This window comes from Harmonia axyridis, chromosome 3 (genome assembly GCF_914767665.1).
Source record: "Harmonia axyridis chromosome 3, icHarAxyr1.1, whole genome shotgun sequence".
NCBI lineage: Eukaryota > Metazoa > Arthropoda > Insecta > Coleoptera > Coccinellidae > Harmonia > Harmonia axyridis.
This window is the reverse complement of record NC_059503.1, coordinates 1292129-1313412: the sequence shown is the minus strand read 5'-3', so window position 1 is coordinate 1313412 and position 21284 is coordinate 1292129. Positions and strand designations below refer to the sequence as shown.

Here is a 21284-nt window from a genome sequence, read left to right as displayed (position 1 = left end):
ACTGGAAGTCGGCAAACTTGAACACCAAGAGGTGTATACCTAGGTACTTATTTCCGGTTAATCAAAACGCTTCAAAAGGAATCAGTTTGTTATCGACGATCAGCGAGAGTGGGACGATCAGTTTCCTCTCTACAAGCAGTCGACCTTGTTAGGGTAATTTGACCAGGCGGTGTTTCTGTTTAGTGTTTACGTTACGATCAGTTGGTCCATCTCGCTAAAATCATGTGCATCGAGTGTAAACCGTGTTTAAGAAGTGACTTTTGGAATGGTCATTGTTGATAGACAGTGTGACTCGAGTAGGGAAGACAACGATGAAAAATTGGGTGGCCTTCATAGCTGGTTTTACATTTTTAGTGAGTAATTGTTATTTTTGTGTTGTCTTCTGCAGATGACAAAGGTCATTATATTCATCATTTTATGAAGAATCTACTCAAAAAGGTCCACTTTGCGATTTGATGATATATTGAAGAGAAATTTTCAAAAGTTTAGTATGAAATTCATAGTACTAAATCAATGTCATAAAGTGTATCATCAATTTCGATTTCATGATGCTCTACTTTTCAAGATTCTGTTAACCTTCTGCAAGAGCCAAGAAAAGCTCTGTAGGTACAGATATTTTTTATTCAACTCTCAAATGCTTCACTATCCAAAACTTCAACTAAATTCAGGACTTTATCATAACCATTAAATCAACATAAGTCGTGGAACAAATATTATATAATATGTAAAATGTGTTTTCTATAGAAAGTTGTCACCAATTTACATCTAGCTGTTCCGATCAATTTGAATACGATCGATAAGTAATAATAGAATTGAAAGTTGAATGTATCATTGCATTTATTATGTTTGGGGAAAACGTATAATATTTAGAACAACTAGGCGAAAACATAAGTAACTTTTGCCAAGGTCAAAAGAAGAATTTTGCGGTGACAATGATTTCATTTCGTTACTTTTTTGCAATATATGCAGAAACCGAATAACGCTGTCTTAGCCGCAGATAAGGAAAAGAATATATCATATCCTTACTGTGTCGCAATGAGGTAAAAATATTATGTGCACCAATTCATTTGTTCTCCTTTTATTAAAAATTTCAACACGGTTAGATATGGTCTAAAATATAAAGGTTTTTTTTTAGATTTTCATTGAATTTCATCTCCATTGAATCCGCAGTTTCCCAATTATCAGGATAATAACAAAATTTCTAATGACCCATTTAAAAATTGAATTTTTATAGGTACTTCCATTCGAGAGATTGTATTTATGGTTGGCCGTAAATTAGAGGACTGATTCGCCATCAGCGAATCGAACTTAATCATTTGAGACCATTACCGGCTCAATTACAGTCTTTGTGAGGAAATCATAGCTCAAAGATGCAAATGTGTTTAACTTATTTACTTATACACTTGAATCTCAATATGCTATTCTTGATAGTAAGTTGATTTTAAATTTTCCTTAATCTTACTATTAAAAATAATGTCCAATGGATATAACAATACGTTCTTGGTAGTCAATCTTAATTTTTGATTGCAATGTCATTTTGAATAAGCTAACAAACTTTGAATGGATTGTTGCCAAGAAATTAGACATCCTGATCTTAAAATATTATGATTGCATACTTCTCTCATTTGTCTACTCTAACTATCAAATTTGTCAATTTTACTCAAGAAGTCTCCCCGAAACGTCTAATAAATGCTACATGAAATCAACATTTAAAATTCCAAAAGAAAGAAAATTCTATCAATTATTAAAAAGCAGGTAATGAACATCAAACAGAACAAGATAATTATGTTGATATTGCGGATACGCCAGAATGATAAATATCAAATTAAATTTTGCACTAAGCAATATTCTCGAAAACGTGTAGTCTTTCTGATGCGTTTCCTCAAACATGCTACTTTCGAGACCTTCAACAAGCTCTTCTTGATCGATTAACTAAACTATATATTGAATCCTGAAACAATGCTCGGTGCAATGCTACATAAAATAAATAACCCGAAGTTGATTGCAGCATCAACTAAAATAGGTAATAATCGACTCATAATATTTTTCTAATTGGTAGTTTACAGTATCTATTTTTAAGTTTTGAAAACCGGTGAATGTTGGCAGATTAAGAACTCAAGGTTCAAATATCAACTTTTCTTATTATTGCTCGGCTTATTGCAACAAAACTTGTAGAATTCAGTTCAAGTTTTCAGATAATCGGAAATGATAGCACTATACTTGTTCTGAGTCATTTACAACAATGAATCTTTGAAATTCTCAAAAGGAAATTAGTCAAAACTAAGCAGAAATTGTACTGTCTCCTTTGGAGAAACATCGACTCAAATAAAGAAATTAATACCTAAAATCTAGCAACTTATGCGTAAAAACCTGGTTGGCTGATGATTATCTGCTCTATCCTAAAATTCGACCTCTAGATAAAATTTCAGAAAAAAAGTAATTCAGATAATAGTTATAGGCACCTGTAATGTAAGATAGTTTCATCGTTATTTCTATTTAAATGAGCCATAGAGACTTGGATCAAATCATAAAAGGTTATCTTTTATTGAGTAGACGTTTTTATCACAAGTTCACTGACTTTGTATGCATTAACTACATATTATCAATAAACGCAAAATTATTGTTATTCTCTTTGTCTCACTATTTTTGGAAATGATTGATACTTCAAGCTCAAGAATCTGACCCAATAATGTTAAGGTTAAAAATCAAGGTGTCAAGTTTTGATTACCTACTTATGATAACTGTTGCCAAGACGCTATGTTTTGGAGGGTGCCGCTGGTTATTCCAGGATTGTATAAAGATGTTAAGTAGCGGTGATCTATTTACATCTGTTTGTTCATTCAAAAGGACCTTCTTGGAATTATACCTGTTTATTTCTAGAAATTATTTCTAGATTGGAATTATACCTGTTTATTTCTAGAAATTATTTCTAGAAATAAACAGGTATAATTCCAAGAAGGTCCTTTTGAATGAACAAACAGATGTAAATAGATCACCGCTACTTAACATCTTTAAACAATCCTGGAATAACCAGCGGCACCATCCAATATAATGTTAATTACCTCATTTAAAACACATTTTCTCCTCAACTATGTTATCAATACCTATTTAAACGAATGTTATAATTTGGGAATGCTCAGTTCAGCATCCGACTTGAAAAATCTACAGTGTAGTGAAACAATTGTCGTCATTTAACATCAATAAATTTTGGGGAAATTAGCAGTTTATTATTATTTATTTAATGCTTCTATATAATAATAATAATAATAATAAATTTATTCATCCCAAAATTACATGTTCAAATACAGGTAAAACTATGAGAAACTCTATGACCTAAGCGTTTAATTGTTAAATGTTTCGTAATCCAGAGATTTTTTCCACAGGTATTCAACTCAAGAATATCGGCATGTCATCCCTATCAAACGCATAGTCCAATTCATGATGACCGGAAGAAGTCGTCAGTGAGAGAAACCAACATCAACTGGACCAATGTGAATCCTAAAGTTCACGTTACTACCCTCGATATAAACAGAGGTGAGAGGGGATAATGACCTTGTGAAAGTATTGAAAAATCCAAAAACTAATTGGCTCAGAGAAAAATATAAAGGGTTTTCCAAAAAAAGGTTTCAATTCGAATAGCCTGCAGTCACTTTTGAAACTGCCTTCTTTTAACATTTGACAAGTAAAACTACGCCATTACGATACACATCGATTCAAGACCTTGATTTCCCTCAAAATATACTCTTTGTTTTTAATCAAAATGAAACCACTTATTGGAAAACTTTTAACGTTCAAATTATTCATGAAATGTCTCTTAATTTTATTTGCACATTGAAATTAATGTGATATATAGCAGTCAGCCATGTTATCTGAAATAGCACTCAGAGCGTAATACATCACTTCTAAGTGTAACTCATAGGTCTTTGTGTAAAAATTTTAATCCCACCCTGATTTATTATCGCCAGTCAACGTAATGTCTGTCAAACTGACATCAACTTGACGTTGATTGTCAAACTCCCTTAACCTTTGAAAAATTACCTATCCTGACGTTAACTGTCAGATTATATTACAGTACCTGGGTCTGTCATGTTGGAGATAAATTCTCTGCTTCTACGAGTATCAAGAGTTTCTTCTTTTAATTAAATTTTTTTTTGGGGTTTGACTTCGGTGTTATATAATTATTATACAATAAGGAACGAAGAGAAATCCAAAAATCAAATAATTATATTGAAAATCGGCCCAGCAGTTTTTGAGTAGTTACTGGTTTAAACAATTCTTCTCATTATATATGTATAATTATATTTCATATAACAAATTGATGCTGTATTTTCCCCAAACTCTCATGAACCGGAATATCGGGCACATCGTTTCAATTTTCCGGTTTTCCCAGTCTGAAACGTATATATTTCGATTCTTCAATTCAAAAGCATGAACATATGAAATTGCCGTCCTTGCTTCTAATCCATAAAAAGCGTATTATTCATAGATGATGACAGGTATAATTATCGAACGCAATATTTTGTTGGGAACGTTACCAGCAATTATTTAAACATTTCATGCTGTAATTTTATAGATCGAAAGAACAAGCCCGTTGAACTCGCCAATAGTGATTTAATATGAAACTGCCTCGTGTAGTCGGTAGACATTTTTCAACCAGATATACGGCTTTGGTTCAGGTGGCACCATAGAGTAATAAACATAGATAGAGGCAGTACACGCAATTTTTACATGTCCCCAACATGGTTAGATTACATTGTCGGATTGTGATATATTTTCAAATCCACAATTTTACTATATCGTTAAGAATGTATATTTTAATGAATGAAATATATTTATTTGAGTGATTTCTGATTAAATATGCAAATTTGAATGTTTGGAATCCGATATTTTTCCTAATTGTCGAATTTATAATAAGCAGAATATTCATTATTTTTTGTATCTACCTGCTGAAATCCAAGGTTTGGCAACTTTTGCTCTCCTAGTGTCATCGGTTGTTTCACGTCGTTTGGCGCGCATGGAGTTCTAAATTTCTGATATATTTAGGTATTTATTTCAATATATTTTGAGTTAATATGAAACATTGATTCATGATGGGATATAAGAAGTGCGTTCTTTGTGGAGAAACTCGCGAATTTAATGAAATATCGTAAAACTGATATGTTTTCATTTCCGCGCGCTTGTTGTCAAATTTGATAGTTCTTGTTGGGGACAAAATTTGTTTACAAAATTACATTACTCCTCTATCTATGTTTATTACTCTGAGGGTGCCACAATTGATTTCCAAAAATATGAAGGGCATCTAATCATTACAAATTGGATTTTAATGCATTCCCATAATTACATTTTTGTATTTATTTGAATGAATATTCACACCTAATATTCAATTTTTGGTCGTAATCTCAAAGTTACCTATACTGAATTCTGACCCATTTAATTCGAAAATGTTTTTCAACATTTATAAGTTGAATATTTAATGGATTCCGTTCTTACTGATGGAAATTCTCCGATATATCGGAAAAATCCAGCATTCGGTTACAATCTTCTACAGAAAACTGTGAAAATGCTTACCGCAGTAGAGAAACGTCAGGTGAAAATCCAACTAGACCACTGTTGAAAAGCCTGGAATTGTCCAATTATGTAGAACAATCAGGTAACGAATGCATTTACATTATAAAGGACTTTCCAATAATAGGTTTCATTTTGATATTGGAAAAAATGGTATAAATGACACAGCCGGGAAACTTTTCTTGCAAAATTGTGATTGTGATGTGTATCGATATTTTAAGCGGACGTATTTTCAAGAAACATCATTTCAATCCATAGCAATAACATTTACCAATTCAATTTTTTTTAAGGTTATGTTGAACCCATCATCCCCGACTACTTCCCAGCACCAAACATGCAAGGTAGCCAACCAACACCACCAAAAACCAAAAGAAAATGCTTGGGAAACTTTTGCGAAGACGTCGACTACTACCCAACAGACCTAGTAAAGAACGCCTTGAAGAAAAGCAAGAACTTGGATAGTTATTTCGAGGAAAACACAGCTATCGATATTCGAAACAGAGGTGGATTTGACGACGAGGAAGATTCCAATGATACCATGTGTCCCACGAGAACCATAACCAAATATCCCCAAACTGCCGTCAACACGAATAGACAAGAGAAGTTTCTGGTCAATGTCGAAGGCTATCGACAAGGCATTGTATTCCAGACGTGCATGTAGGTTCCATAATAGTATATTCTAACACAAGTTGCAGAATGGGCTCCTATTCCAACACGAATGCGAAATTCGAAAACGAGCGACGAAGGAGCGAGTTTTCGAACGCAAGAGTGTTGGAATTGCCTTCTGCAACGAGTATTAGACGATATTTTCTCTATTTCAGTCAAGTTTTGTGAAATATTGTCGAATTTCAATGAAAAATTCAGATTATATATCCTAGTGACTTTTGTATTGTATCTTGGCAGTTGGTGTGACTGTTACGAAAATTAACAGATTACGGAATATGAATTTGAATCGTATGTTTCGAATTTTGAAAAAATTTACAATTACGCATTAAATTCGTTAATTATGTCTGACGAAATAGATTTATCACCACAAGAATCAAGAGAAATTACGAATAATGTTGCAGATCATTTCACTATATCCAAATTATATCATTTTGACAATTATTGACGTTCGTTGAAAATTGATAGGATTGGAAGTCAGTACAGGCAACCACAAAACGAAAAATATAACTGAAAACGATGCTGTAATGAGTTCATTACAGCATCGTTTTTAGAACTGTAATGAACTCATTACGATACTGAAATAGAGAAAAAATAGTCTAGCTTTGTAATTCAAACACACTTGGTTTTAAAGGTTGCTATAGGCGACAAAAACAAGTTCCACTTTATATTGTCAGTTCAGTTTCTTCCCTATCCTTAACATTTTCTCTAATACGAATTTATGACATCCATTTTTTTTCAGCATCTTGGACTAACCTTAAAATTTCTGATGTTCTATTGATTTTTTTTTCATTTTTGATTTTCTGAAATTCATATCACTTAGAGGGAAAATTTCACATGTTCACTTCTCATTTGGAGTGAAATCCATATAGTTTTCATGTGGGTTGTTCCTGAGACCTTTCACTTAACATGTTTCGATGAACAATAGCATCATCAGATGAATATCGCATAATTGTAGCATGTAATTCAGTTGCAAATAATTTAGTTATGGATTTTCATCGACTCAATTCAACATCTCTTGATGGTATTTCTATTCACACCACGGAAAACATCGAAATATATCGTATCAACAAGAGACACAGAATTAATCTTATTGATTGGCTATTGACCGGAGTCTTTATAGCTCTTACAATCATTAATATAATATAAAATCATTTTATGAAAGAAAAAATAATTAAATGAAAACTATTCGAAGACAGCAGTTTTTTGTGGTAGCGATGTGGTAATTTGGCGTCAGTTTAGAATTGATTGATTATTTTCTGAAGTTTTGATGAATATTGTAGTTGATTCGATATAAAGACCATAGACCAGACATCATTGAAAGCTTTCTTCATGCCCATAAACAGGGCTACTGATTTTTTCCCTTTCTTTATCTTTTTACATTAGATATTTCTCGTCTTATTCACTATTGAATTATTTTTTATTGAATATTGATAATTTTTTGTTTTTAAACCAATGAATTTTTTTTTCAGTGAAAACACAAACTGCAGATTCCACGAAGGCTTTCCTCTGGAGTACGAATCTTCATGCAAACAAAAATATGTAAAAAGAAGTCTTGCCATCTTAAGTGATGATAATCAAACAACAGCATGGGACTCATTCGAAGTGCCTTCTTGCTGTGTTTGTGTTATTAAGCGTAAAAACTAAAAACTTTATGTAAAGCTTCTAGATTGACTTTTGTATATAGGAAATTTTGTAAGAAATATATTTAAGATAGTTTAATTGACCTCAAAGGCCATTTTGGATTATTAGTCTGGCTATGAACCTGAGAAAAGAACGAAAATAATGACAATAACAGAAAATGAGCAAAGTCAGCAACTTATAGAATTATGTAATTTTTTCGCTGAACCTCTTCACAGTAATTTCACAACTTATAGTATAAATCTGCTTGAACTTAATTATAATTTTGGATGAAATACAAATACTAAATTAACCTACAAAGTGACACGTTTCTTGGTCTTGGTACTTGGAAAGTTCTGCTCTTTTGGATATCTAGGCACCAAATCAGTCTTTTCATTTATATTTATAGATTCTCTAAAAATGAAAGCTACCTCTTCTTGTATCTTTTCGAATTTTGGAATTTTTTCGTCCCTCTTTGTGAAAAACATAGAATAGGATGAGATAGGATTTTAGAGTTCAGTGAAGGACCATTCGGAATGAAACAGTTCAGGAGAAGACAGTTCAGTATAGGATAGTTTAGGAAGGAATAGGATGCGTAAAGTCAAACAGCTCTCAACTGAATATGTCAAGGATATTCAAAAAATTTATAAAAAAGAAATGTTTATTTAGTCTACACCCTATTCAAATCGGCCATTCAGTCTAATTCAAATCAATCACAATCGTTCAATAACACATCAAGGAGTCAGTCCCTTTCTACTCAATGTGAAAATTTATCTGCTGACTCAGGTACTTCGTGGCCCCAGGCGTACCAACTTCCGTCTCCTCTTTTAGTGGCTACCCTTTGGATCAATTCTGGCGAGGGAGTTTTGAGATCATAAGCCCAACCGATGGCTGCAAACATGTTTAGAATGAGGCCTGTTAAGTTCAGATACCTCCCATATTCAGAAGCTCTATAATCCCAAGGGAAGGTGTGGTGGTAGTTGTGCCACCCCTCACCGAATGCTACTACTGCCACAAATCTGTTCTCAGTCGGCTTGATACTTCTGCAAAAAGAGAATACAATGACCATTGAGCCTACTTAGAATTGAAGAACATGAAGACATAGAAGAATGAACATTTGAATATTGAATTTATGGTGACAATTTTTTGTAAAGGGTGTTCTTTTTGGAGCTATAGAACTTTAAATTGCAATAAAACAACGATGGATTATACGATTGACATGAATTTTATTTATCCGCAAGATAATCTTCTGGCATTACATTTTGAATATGATTTCTGGCATATGACCGCCACGGCTGGCTCGGATGTAGTCCAATCTGGACGTCCAATTTTTGATGACTTTCTCCAACTTTTGTGGCCGTATATCGGCAATAACACGGATAATGTTGTCTTCCAAATGGTCAAGGGTTTGTGGTTTATCCGCATAGACCAATGACTTTACATAGCCGCACAGAAAGTAGTCTAGCGGTGTTAAATCACAAGGTCTGGGAGGCCAATTCACAGTTCCAAAACGTGAAATTAGGCGGTCAACAAACGTGTCTTTCAATAAATCGATCGTGGCACGAGCTGTGTGACATGTTGCGCCGTCTTGTTGGAACCACAGCTCCTGGATATCGTGGTTGTTCAATTCAGGAATGAAAAAGTTAGTAATCTATACCGATCACCATTGACTGTAACGTTCTGACCATCTTCGTTTTTGAAGGAGTACGGACCAATGATTCCACCAGCCCATAAAGCGCACGAAACAGTCAGTTTTTCTGGATGTAACTGTGTTTCGACATACCCTTGAGGATTAGCTTCATTCCAAATGCGGCAGTTTTGTTTGTTGACGTCGTCATTCAACCAGAATTGCGCTTCATCTCTAAACGAAATAAAATGGACGTAGTGCGCGATACGTATTCCGCACAGAACCATTATTTTCGAAATAAAATTGCACTATTTGCAAGCGTTGTTCAGGCGTGAGTCTATTCATGATGAATTGCCAAACCAAACTGAGAATAAATCACTTGACAGCTGTTAAATCGGTAGCCATCTTGAACAGTAATGCCAACTTAAAGTTATATACCTCGAAAAAAAACACCCGTTATTATCTAGGTAGGAGCATAATATAAATATTCTCAAGACCTTCACCATTCCGAATACATTGACTTACTTATCGTATGGTTTGCTACCCCAAATATGAGCTGCACTATTAACAGACCAGACATTGTTCAACGTGAGGACCCATCTGAACATATTCATACAGAAACAATCCCAGAATGCGTAATTCCAAAAGTACCAGGGAATCAGTACAGGTGCTATGTGACATATAACTACTGACAAATATAGGAAGTACCTATAAAATAATTTTATAATACAAAAAACAGATATTAAACCAATAGCCACTACTTACTTCTCTTGGAACTGTACCAGAGGATCTTCCAAAAGATCTGACATATCTATCTTCTTACCCTCCCTGATAACAGATGGGTGTTTCTTCATCATTAGCCATCCTACGTGTGAGAAGAAGAATCCTCTGGTGGCATTATGAGGATCTGTCACTGTGTCGGTGAATTTGTGGTGTACTCTGTGGTCTCTTACCCAGTTGCTAAGAGAATTCTGTAACAATTAAGTACTTGAAATTGGTGTTATTTTTTTTTAACGAAGTTCCTTAAAATGGCTTGTGGAATGGGTTAACTCATAGAAAACGTCACGTAATAAAATTGAGTAATGCGCATCCAGGCGACTATTAGGAATCTACATATCTATATCAAGTTTGAAGTTGACAAAATAATAAAAACAACTTCATTCTTAACTACACTGCGCACTGCGCAAAAAACTTAACGCACATTATGGAAATCTCAAATTTATCCTACAACTGAAGGTGTTCTCAATGATAATTATTTTTATCAGAATTATGCATGCATATTTTATCCACTTTTTTCTTCAATACAGATGTTTTTTCCCAGCATGAATAAAAAAAGATGAGATTATCAGATTTTGAATGTATTGGCTCCATTCTGAAATCAGTTGTACTCGATCAATTCTAGTGATCAATAGTTTTTCTTTCGTTTGATTTTCTACACTCGATCGCTATGCAACGCGAAACACGCAATTTGACCCAAGAGGAATGTGTCCAAACGGTAGTTTTGCGAGAAGAAGGGTGGACATATACAAGAATTGCAGAAGGGTTGGGAGTTTTCCATACAAGTGTGTCCAGAATGTTGCAGAGATTCAGGGAGACAGGTATGAATGTCCGAAGACAAGGACAGGGTAGAACACGGGTAACAACTGCCATTCAAGAACGTTACTTGAGGGTTTCTTCGTTGAGACAACGGTTTGCAACCGCTCGCCTCCTTCAAAATCAGCTTGAGCAAACTTATGGGGTGCGAATTAGCACTCAGACAATAAGAAATCGCATCAGAGAATATGATTTAAGGCCTTATAACCATTGAGAAGAGGCTGATTGAGAAAGAGTTCTCTTCACAGATGAGTCTAGATTCTGTCTCTACCATTGTGATCGACGTTCCCTTGTATACAGACGTCCACATGAAAGATATGCTCAGTGCAATTTCCTGAATACTACTGGTTTCGGGGGAGGATCGATTATGGTATGGGGTGGAATATCTTTGACAGCTCGCACAGACCTAGTGGTCGTTGATAATGGATCTATGAATGCTGATAGGTATATAAGGAACATCCTTGAAGAGCATGTAGTGCCATTTGCCCATACATTGGTGAAAATTTCATTTTTATGGACGATAATGCCAGACCCCATCGTGCGCGCATCGTTCAGGAGTATATTGAAGAGGATGAAGTCTCTCGAATAGAATGGCCAGCAAGAAGTCCAGATCTCAATCCGATTGAGCAGGTTTGGGACAACCTCAATAGAAGACTGAGAAGTTCAGAAAATCATCCAGCTACTCTTAATGACTCAGGAATCCAACTCAGAGAAATCTGGGAAGGATTAGTTCAGAACATTTTAAGATCACTCATTTTGAGTATGAACCGTCGTTGCCGAGCTGTAATTAACACAAGGGGTGGAATTACCAAGTATTAACTCACTTATCAGCATTCCAGTATTTTGAAAATTGTTTATTTCTCTTCTTTCACATAAGATTCGGTGAAATCCTGAATTTTTCTTCCATTTAATTCGTCTTGTTTCGTTAAAACCTTCCCGAGAGAACATAAAAAATAAGTTATAAAGTAAATGTAGAGTTAACTTTCATTAAAATTGAGATTTTCAAAATGTGCGTAAATTTTTTTGCGCAGTGTATTTTTCGAATAACATTACCATTCCTGCAAGTATGTAGCCTATCACTAGAAATGACCTCAGAGGGAGATTCGCCTTATAGCATCTGTGTGTGAAAAGTCTGTGAGCTCCAGCTGTAACTCCCAAACCACTAACTAGACCAAGGGTTAAAGCTAAAAAAAAAAATTCCTTTTTGGTAGGACGAAGCGTCTTTTTTAACTTAAGACGAAGCTATTTTTAATTTTTTAAAATGGAAAAAAAAATGTTTTTACTTACTGAATAACCATGGAAAATTGAAAAACCCTCTTTCAAAATATATGTAATACAATGTGTATAAAAAAAACGCATGTGATGATCCCAACAAAATAATATTGAACCATTTCAAATCAGCTTCTCCGAAGTAGTGCCATAGATTCTTCCAACTTTTGTTTTTTGTCTCAACTTCTTCAACAATTTTTACTTCCTTCCTGATGACTTCTGTGATTGAGGGGCGTGAATTTTGTACCATATTTGCCAACATGTTGTTATAAAGAATGCTGAAACATTGGTTTTCCTTCAGAAAATGTTAGATATTTTGAATACCAAATTTTTAGTATTTTCTACTTGTTATCGTTAAAAGTATAACGAATATAAGTGGATAAGTGTTACAGGTACTAGTAAGGGGTAGTAGTGACGGGTAACAATAAAATAGTAAAAGTAAATAGCTCGAATATACATAGGTTTTTTTTATGTTCTGGTTCCCACGAAAGGAGATATCCTGTAATGTTCAGAGAACATCGTGAGAACCAAGGGAAAGAAGGTAGGAATTGGTATTCTTTTCGAATTTATGAAGGTTATATGCCTCGAGGAACACCTCTCTTGGCAATGTGTTCCAGAACCTTGCTGTTCGTTGGATGAACGAGTCTTTGAAAAGAGATATTCTGCAAGTCTCCAACGCGACCACAAAGGGGTGTGAAGACTGAACTTGACGGGTTAACCTCGAAGAGACTGCCAAAGGAGGAACGATTGTTGATATTTCAGAAGAGCATCGCCCATGAAAATATCTATAAAATAGAGACAGATCGCTAACTTTTCTACGGTGTTCCAAAGTGGTGAGCGAGTTTATAAGCGAGGCATCACCGACAAGACGAATTGCCCTTTTTTGGACAGAATCCAGCAGTTTCAGAATATGCTTAGGTGCCGCACTCCAAACATGGGAACAGTACTCCAGGACAGGTCGGATCTGTGCCTTATAAATCATGAGTAGCTGACTGGAAGTAAAATAGCTCCTAGCACGAAACAGAAAACCAAGTTTTTGGGATGAACTTTTGGCAATTGATCTCACGTGATCTTCCAAGAAAGGTAATTACTGATAGTAATACCAAGCATCGAGGTGAATGACTTCAAAGATATAGTTATTCCTGACAAGCTTATGTTGGGCATACTGAGATCGGCCTTTCTAGAGAAAAGACATGCTTGTGTTTTTTCTGCATTGAAATCCACCAAGTTATTGGATCCCCATTCAAGAAAGTCCATATTTATGTTATTAACATTTCTTCCTCGTTCGTTACTGATTTGGCGGGCTGGTATTGGAGCCCTGGAAGAGAAGGTGGTATGGAGGGCACTATCATCCGCAAAACTGTGTACTGGACATGAAGTTGCTCCCAACAGATCATTGATGTGAAGTAGAAATAGTGTTGGTGCTAGAATTGATCCCTGCGGAATACCAGCATTTATGATTAGGGAGTCAGATGAAACTCCATCGACAACCACATGAAGAGATCTGCCCGAGAGAAAACTAGCCAGCAGAGAACAAAGCTGAGGAGGCAAGCCATAAGATGGAAGTTTGTTAATAAAGGATTTTCCAAAAAAAGTTTCATATTGATTTCGACAAAAAACGAGTAAATGGATGTTTATTTTATTCAAAAGAGGAATATAAGTCATTCACAATGGTAAACGATACCACCTAAATGGCCGCCACGACTACGGTTGCAGCACAATATCCTTTTCAAGAAATTTTTCATGTTCAATTCGCGCATTTGCTCCTGTATGTCCTCTATAACTTCACGAATTCCATCTTTTATGTCTTGAATCGGTTGAGGGCAATTGATATAGGTAGACCTTATTTTACACGTGGCTCCAAATAAAAAGTCTAAAAGTGTAGAATCACAAGATCTCGGTGGCCAATTGTGATCACCTCTTCAAAAAAATAACACAGCCAGGTAACTTTTCTTGCAAAATTGCGATTGTCTCGTTGTTCGTGAGGCGGCAGCGCCATCTGTTTGGAAATGAATGTCTTCCACATCAGTATCTTCCACTTTCGGCCATAAAAAAATTATAAAACAGTTGCCCAGCCTCATTTTCGAATAGTAGAAAGGTCCAATCACACCACCAGATCAAAAAATGTACCATTTTCTACGATAGCGTAGTTCTTACTTGTCAAATGTCAAAGATGACAGCTTCAAATGTGACAGCCCAGATAGCTGGCTATTCAAAATGAAACCTTTTTGTGGAAAACCCTTAATAAATATAAAGTACGGTATATGATGTTGTCATATTGTTGACTCTGAAAAATTACAACTACAAGTAACAAAGCTCAAGTACAAATAAAAATACCATAGCCGATACTCTCACTGCTTGTTCGTTTGTTTGTCTTGTCAGGTGTGTACTTTTGTCTTACTTCTATCATTCATTTGAAGAAAAAAAATATCATCAAATGATAAATCAGACGCTATTCGAGGAATATCCACCGATTTTTAACCAAAAAATATGGCTTTCACTGACATATCCTATCATGACAGATTAAATTCTTAAAATAAACTCGTGTGAAAACTTTCTTCTAGGAAATCTCCTCCAGTTATTGCGAAATATATTATTTGCTTATAGAACCCTCGCTGCTTTCTGAGACATACGTCGATGTGATAGACACATATGATATAAAATAAACATAGACGATCTGCGTAATAATGATTTTTTTTACTTCTTTATTTAGATCAGGCCAACCGGATCTATGGAGAAATGTGCACATCGATGAACAAAGAAATTGCATGAGTTGACATTTTTAGATTTTCAGTAATTACTTATTCATATATTATCTTTTCTAGTTAATTTTGATTGAATGCATCATAGGACGGTCAGTCATCATCAAAACTCATAAAAATAGTAAGAATATATAAAGATAGTTGTAGGTACATGAAAATATCTCACCAGAGATATCGACAAAATAAAATTGAATTATTCTAGCCCTCTTGTTCAGAAATTTCACACATTTCAAATATTGTCCAAACTGTTTCAGCAATTACTATTTGGCAGTTCATCATAATTAAAAAAGTTTTATACTTTTTTCATTACTTTTTTCACTACCAATTAATTTTCATTGGAATTAAAAACATAGAAAGTATGGAACTGTATTAATCATTTCACACATTTTACGAATATGAAACTAACTATTAAATTTTCAATTAATTTCGAATATTCTATAAGAGAGAATTAAATAATGCCAATTGTGTTGAATGGTAGCGTCTTTGCTCGATTTGTGTACAGAGAGATTGTGTTCAGCTAAAACGGCAAAAATTATAAATTTTTTCGCTTAAAAATATTTAGTTTAGAGCCACGGATGAACTTTCTATGGCCCCTGATTGTTTGATACTATATTTCCACAGATAAAGCCATTTGATATATGTATTTCGAAATGTTAGAAACAACAGGTGTATGGCTTATAATATTGGAACAAGAAGAAAAGTCTCTTTTTTCTCAAAAATCTGACTAAACGTTCAAAAAAACCTATATACCATATTCTCATGATAAGGCTTGAAAAAAAATGAATGAAAAAGAATTTCGTGAATGAATACAGCAATGTCTTTTTGGCAAAAAAAATTGATGGGCATTAGTCGGAATCTATGTTCAAAGTGAGTGCTGTGCGAGCTCAAAATTGATCAAAATCAACAACGAACAACGATTCTGAGCAGTGTTTGCAGATGTTCTATGGTTATAAATCCGATTTTTTGGGACGAAACATAACTCCATCATTTCACACTGGAGTCCAATTGACAGTCAGCCGAGTGGACTGCACCTCATGAACCAAACTCCAAAGCGTATAGCATCAGTATTTTGGGATGCGCATGGTATAATATTCATGGACTGCCTTGAATAGGTGAAACTTATTGGAATTTACTGAAAACGCGCCCATTTGTCGAAGAAGAAGGTGTTTTTCCATCCAGACAATGCACAGTATCACAAATCAATGAAAACGATGTTAAAATGGCATGAATTGGGCTTCGAATTGCATCCGCATCCACCGTAACCTCCAGATCTGCCTCCCAGTGACTTTTTTCTGTGGTCAGAATTCAAGAGAATGTTGGAAGGAAATTAATTCAACGCCAACGAAGAGGCCTTTTTTGTAGGAAAAGTTAAGTCGTTCTATAAATATTGTATAAAAAATTTTATGACTGCTATAATCGTTGGATCGCCTTCGAAGGCAGCTATATTGAATAATAAAATCAAATTTTCCCAAAAATGTTTTCCATATTTGCCTATGACTTTTTCAACCCACCTGTTCTATGACAAATGTCAACACTTGACTACGTTGAAGTAGCCATTTGTCAAATAACAGTACTTTCCAACCTCAAACTTCTGGATAGACACCGTATTCATATTTCTCGGAAATATACAACTGCATGTCTCAGAATTGCACTCGATCTGACCTGCAAGATTGCTCAACGCATCTATGATTCACGTATAGATGCTCTTCTCGATGCTCTCAGACTATTCCAGGTAACCTTTCAAGGCGGTATCTTCATTTTTTCTCGATATCTTCCGGTCCAATTCGAAATCCGCCAACCGATGTGAGTAATACACTAAATAATGAGACACCATCGACGTAAGTTGATTCTATTTACACAAAACCAAGCTTTGTTTATATAAAGTTGTATCCTACACGATGGCTTTGAGTATATATTTTCGGACCAGCCTTTTAGCAGTCATTGTTGAATCTTTGAGTGATAGCGTGAGCAGAGTGCTGTGCACAATGAGGGACTTCGTGGTATCTGTTTTGGTTATACTGGTTACTTTGCTTATGGTGAGGATCTGCATTTTATGTCGCTTTTGGTAGAGTAGCAAGTTGAGTGTTTGAATTTGATAACTCCAGAACTATTGGTTGTAGTACAACGCGATGAAAAAACTTTTCTTTTGAAATCGGCCTTTCATAAAACAAACCAAAGCAAGATTATTCAATTATAATTTTCAAGATTTTTTCAAAGCACAATTTGAATCGCTGCTTTTCAATTTAAGTTTTAAGCAATCGTTCCTCGAATTACTGTATTTTTCAAATTTCGAACCGGACATGGTCTCAAATGATAAGGTACGACTCACTGTTGACGAATCAGCAGTAACATTCAATTCTGACATAATAACTTTGGAACTAGAACTTGAAATTCTCTAGAATGTTTTACCTCCAAAGCCTATTTTTTTTTTAAATCAACGCAGTTACACTCCGTTCTTATAATATCTTTCACATGGTAATTGGGATTGTATAATAAGAGAAAAAAGTTGGCTAAAACCTTACTTATCCGATAAGATTTGTTTTTGGCTGAAAAATGCCTACACAATTCCTTGTGAGATGATGCGTTATAGTATTGAAACCAAAATACAGGAAACTACAAAATAGTGATGCAACATTATTTAACAAATTCAATGATACCCGGACTCCGCATGAGTATAAATGACAGATGTGCTAAATTAGCAACACAAAAATTTCGACGATCTTTGATGCCTTAACTTTTACTCCTTATCTAAGATAAATAGATTGGATTTCAAGTAACAACCGATATAAGTTCAAGTTGTCTGAAGTGGAGAGTAACAGACAATTTTTTCGAGTAAGTTTTAGTACTCTTCGAAAAAGTTGAACACTAAATTCCCATAAATACAAGTTGATGGAATTCCTGGTTAAATTGTTCGTCCTCAATACATAATATAATGGTAATATAAAACTCGACAAAGTTCCATATTCAGCGTAAACAATTATTTTTATCATAATTTCTATTCAAAATTAAACAATTTTAGAAAAAATGAATTTTCAATGGTTATTAATTCAAGATCTTTTTATTGCCTTCATTCGATGAATTGTTTTGAATAACCCTAATCAGAATCGAGAGGTAAAGACAAAGTGATGAAATTAAGGCTTCGACTAATTTGGATTAGAAGCTGTTTTCAAAAATGAATAGTATCAATAAATTTTGATACAAACTTATTACTTTTCATTCTATAGTAGAGAAACAAAATTCTCTATATTACCTGAGATGTGATACTTGAAACATAAACCAATTCCATAGTTTTCAACTTAGTTCGCTTGTATAAGGATAAAATAATACATCAATAGGACCAAACTTTTCCTTCATTTTTCATTTACTTATTTCTTTGAAAATAATTCCGAAATTTTTTCTTCTCCATTGAAGTAATTTTTATAATAAAGGTTTTCTATGATTACAAATTAAAATATGCTGATTCTACCAACATGCCTCATACATATACTGCTTGTTCCTGAAATACCAAGCGTTTGAATTGATTTTCACAAATATTTTTATTTTTTTAAATTCTTTTTGAAAATTTAACTTTTGGCATTAGGATTGCTAATTTGAACTCTAATATAGCATTACTAAAAGAAGGCGCTAGTTACACTTTTGTCTTCAGTAAATCAGAAGAATTTTTTGAGGCGAAAAATGGATAAAATAAAAAAAATATATCATGAAGCAGATAACTCGAAAACCATATAAATCTAACATTAATTTTTTTGTAGAATTCAATGCCGTTACAGGCAATGCTGAATTAGAGTCCAAATTGGCAACACTCTTGCGAATTTTCAAGTGGAATAGTAAAAACAAAAAATTATCGAGAAAATCAAAATTCATCAACTTCAAACACTCGGTATCTCGAAAAAAAGAAATGTCTGTATAAGGCAGAGTCTAGAATCTGCAAATTCAGACATTGTACCATCTTAATGAATCACTCTGTATAACTATATATGTTAACATCCAAAACCAGCCGATTTTTCCAAAAAAAAAATTGAAACAAATTTCCAAAATCCCCCTTAATATTAGCCCTTACCCGTTCACTTGCAAAAATCAGCTTCTCAAACTAAATATACAAACAGATACAAATGGCGATAAAAAAAATCTACCTTAAAAACTGATGTTTGATCTAAGCACTCCAAATAACGACTAACTCCTGACTGAGCATTAAATCGAAAATGCAACCGCAAAAAAAATATGTTAAATTACCGAAACAGTAGAGCAGTCATGAATTTATATTTTGGCATGACGTTCACACATTAGATATTCGATCTTGTACATAAAACAAAACGAAATTTATTCATCCATTTATAATTCATATGATTACGCACACCCTTTCATTGGAAGTTTGGTTATAAAGTAGGTACTTAGTCGAAAAAATCAAAACAATGTAAATTTAACTCTATGGAATATCATTTTCTATTCCATAGAGAAATCTCTCAGCATGTGATGGACAAATATGGAAATATCTGTGAAGATCAGTTCAACATTCCAAAAGAGGAGTATCAAAATTGTTTTCTCCTCTAACGATTCCAAAGATTTTGCTTTCGAAATAATAAACCAAAACAATCGGCTCAAATTCTCAACTTTATTCTTGATTTCTATTGCAGATTTGTCAAGCACAAAAAGCAACCCGTTCAAGAAAACAACGCAGAACGAGATTCAGACCAATAGATTTAAATGAGGATTGTTACGGGATTCAGTGTACATCTCCGAGCACATATCCAGAAAAACACATCAACAAAATGGCTAGAAAGAGGAAAATACAGCCTTCATTTGGCAATGTCTTCCAGCCTTCTACTATGTTCCAGCTGAAGCTCAGGTCACAATTTGAAGAAGATGATGAAGAAGGAGAGAACGTGTGTGCATATAAAGAAGTGACAGTATTCCCAAAAACTGCCAAAGATGAAGATTACAAGCTTAGGTTTATTGTCAACACCAAAGAGCACCAGCAAGGCATAACATACCAGCTTTGTGTGTAAGTTTTATATGTTCACTTATGATCGGGCAAAAACTAAAGATAACAAGTCACTCAATAAGTCAGTGGCCTGACAAAAAGAACACTTTTTCTTGTTAGTACCAAGCTCCAAACAATGCGTATCAAAGTCCTGTACCTAACCAGAAAAAACAGCTTTTCTCGAACAGTATTTTTTCCATAAAAAACAATGTTTCGTCTACACGAAACTCGTTTTTTATCCATTTTTCAAAAAACAACAAATGTACCATCATTGAGTGATGAGGTCTGTTTATACTGATAAATCATTTTCCAAGATGAAATTCATGAACCTTTTTTGTTTTTTCTTGTAGATCTAAAGAATCTTTCATCAACAAAATGCTGCTGAATTATTACTTCTTCTGCAAACAGAACTACAGCACAGTCAGGTTATTATATCTGACAGATGATGGAAATTTAGAGTATGGAAAATTTCCAGTACCAAGTGCTTGTGTGTGTTCCTATAAAATTAAGAAATGATGATAACTATTGACTTATGTTTTTTACGAATCTCGATGCATGAAATGTGATAATATATTTTTGTAAATTTCCTGTATATATGATTTTGTAATTAAAGAGCTATTTATTGCAGATATTTTTCAATTCATTTATTTCCTTATTTTTCGTGTTATTCGATTACAATTAATTAATTTTAAAAATTCATGGCTCATTGGCTCAGCAAACCTGAGTTCGAGTGCTCCCTATTCCCATATATTATTTATTTTTCATATTCATCTGATATTTTTTTAAATTATTTTTGGTATTGTATCAGGAAATAGGAAACCAGTGTGAATTTTGTAGTGCTTACTTTCATTCGATCCTTATCAAAAGAATAAAACTTTTGAGTCTGGCTCCATTGTAATGAGTTGCATCAGAAATATTCAAATAGAAATTCACCTTGCTTCAATTCCAAGTCACATACACCCAGTTACATTATAATTATTCAATAATGATAGGAATTAATAGGTGACATCCTTGTTTTATAAATGTATTCACTGCTTGTTATGGAAATGAGTGATTACATGACAAATGAAACAAAGTACATATGTCTAGCAATAATCGAGTAGTCTGGGAGAATGAAGTGTTTATATATAGAAGTTTCTGAACACATTTCTGTATCCCAAACAATAAAAATGAAAAATCTGAAACCACATAAAGACCTAGTAAT

The 21284-nt window shown here is 34.1% G+C and overlaps 3 protein-coding genes across 8 annotated transcripts; 2 read left to right on the top strand and 1 right to left on the bottom strand.

Moving 5' to 3' along the window:
* Position 1: 1 nt before the first annotated feature.
* On the top strand, positions 2-7964 carry LOC123676609 (protein spaetzle-like). Of its 3 annotated transcripts, XM_045612677.1 has the most exons (6): positions 104-353; positions 1235-1251; positions 1337-1430; positions 3384-3534; positions 5856-6222; positions 7701-7964. In XM_045612677.1, exons 3-6 carry the CDS (start codon positions 1371-1373, stop codon positions 7873-7875), a joined length of 753 nt encoding a protein of 250 aa, XP_045468633.1. In that variant the 5' UTR covers positions 104-353; positions 1235-1251; positions 1337-1370; the 3' UTR covers positions 7876-7964. The 3 variants fall into 3 exon arrangements, with proteins under 3 accessions (XP_045468634.1, XP_045468633.1, XP_045468632.1); XM_045612676.1 differs by having other exon boundaries at positions 1235-1430; XM_045612678.1 differs by lacking the exons at positions 1235-1251; positions 1337-1430 and having other exon boundaries at positions 2-353.
* A 531-nt stretch (positions 7965-8495) lies between these two features.
* On the bottom strand, positions 8496-19388 carry LOC123676607 (acyl-CoA Delta-9 desaturase-like). 4 transcript variants are annotated; one of them, XM_045612675.1, is made up of 6 exons: positions 19233-19388; positions 12353-12615; positions 12122-12249; positions 10241-10446; positions 10001-10183; positions 8496-8891 (listed from the first exon to the last, which is right to left on the bottom strand). In XM_045612675.1, the coding sequence occupies exons 2-6, from the start codon at positions 12597-12599 to the stop codon at positions 8606-8608; spliced, it is 1050 nt and encodes a 349-aa protein (XP_045468631.1). In that variant the 5' UTR covers positions 12600-12615; positions 19233-19388; the 3' UTR covers positions 8496-8605. The 4 variants fall into 4 exon arrangements, with proteins under 4 accessions (XP_045468631.1, XP_045468628.1, XP_045468630.1 ...); XM_045612672.1 differs by having other exon boundaries at positions 12122-12252; positions 12356-12615; XM_045612674.1 differs by lacking the exon at positions 19233-19388 and adding an exon at positions 19160-19182 and having other exon boundaries at positions 12122-12252; positions 12356-12615.
* Positions 15541-20707, top strand: LOC123676611. The gene is made up of 3 exons (XM_045612682.1): positions 15541-17135; positions 19734-20101; positions 20431-20707. Exons 1-3 carry the CDS (start codon positions 16998-17000, stop codon positions 20594-20596), a joined length of 672 nt encoding a protein of 223 aa, XP_045468638.1. The 5' UTR covers positions 15541-16997; the 3' UTR covers positions 20597-20707.
* The last annotated feature ends 577 nt before the right edge of the window (positions 20708-21284 follow it).

Excerpts from the sequence above, each read along its gene's own strand:
- LOC123676609 (XM_045612677.1), top strand. The coding sequence starts at position 1,371 with ATGCAAATGTGTTTAACTTATTTACTTATACACTTGAATCTCAATATG. Across the intron at positions 1,431-3,383 it reads TCAATATGCTATTCTTGATA|GTATTCAACTCAAGAATATC; the intron begins GTAAGTTGATTT and ends TTTTTTCCACAG. Across the intron at positions 6,223-7,700 it reads ATTGTATTCCAGACGTGCAT|TGAAAACACAAACTGCAGAT; the intron begins GTAGGTTCCATA and ends TTTTTTTTTCAG.
- LOC123676607 (XM_045612675.1), bottom strand. The coding sequence starts at position 12,599 with ATGTTGGCAAATATGGTACAAAATTCACGCCCCTCAATCACAGAAGTC. Across the intron at positions 10,184-10,240 it reads CTGGTACAGTTCCAAGAGAA|GTACTTCCTATATTTGTCAG; the intron begins GTAAGTAGTGGC and ends ATTATTTTATAG. Across the intron at positions 8,892-10,000 it reads GGTAGCAAACCATACGATAA|AAGTATCAAGCCGACTGAGA; the intron begins GTAAGTCAATGT and ends CTCTTTTTGCAG.
- LOC123676611 (XM_045612682.1), top strand. The coding sequence starts at position 16,998 with ATGGCTTTGAGTATATATTTTCGGACCAGCCTTTTAGCAGTCATTGTT. Across the intron at positions 17,136-19,733 it reads TACTGGTTACTTTGCTTATG|ATTTGTCAAGCACAAAAAGC; the intron begins GTGAGGATCTGC and ends TTTCTATTGCAG. Across the intron at positions 20,102-20,430 it reads ATAACATACCAGCTTTGTGT|ATCTAAAGAATCTTTCATCA; the intron begins GTAAGTTTTATA and ends TTTTTCTTGTAG.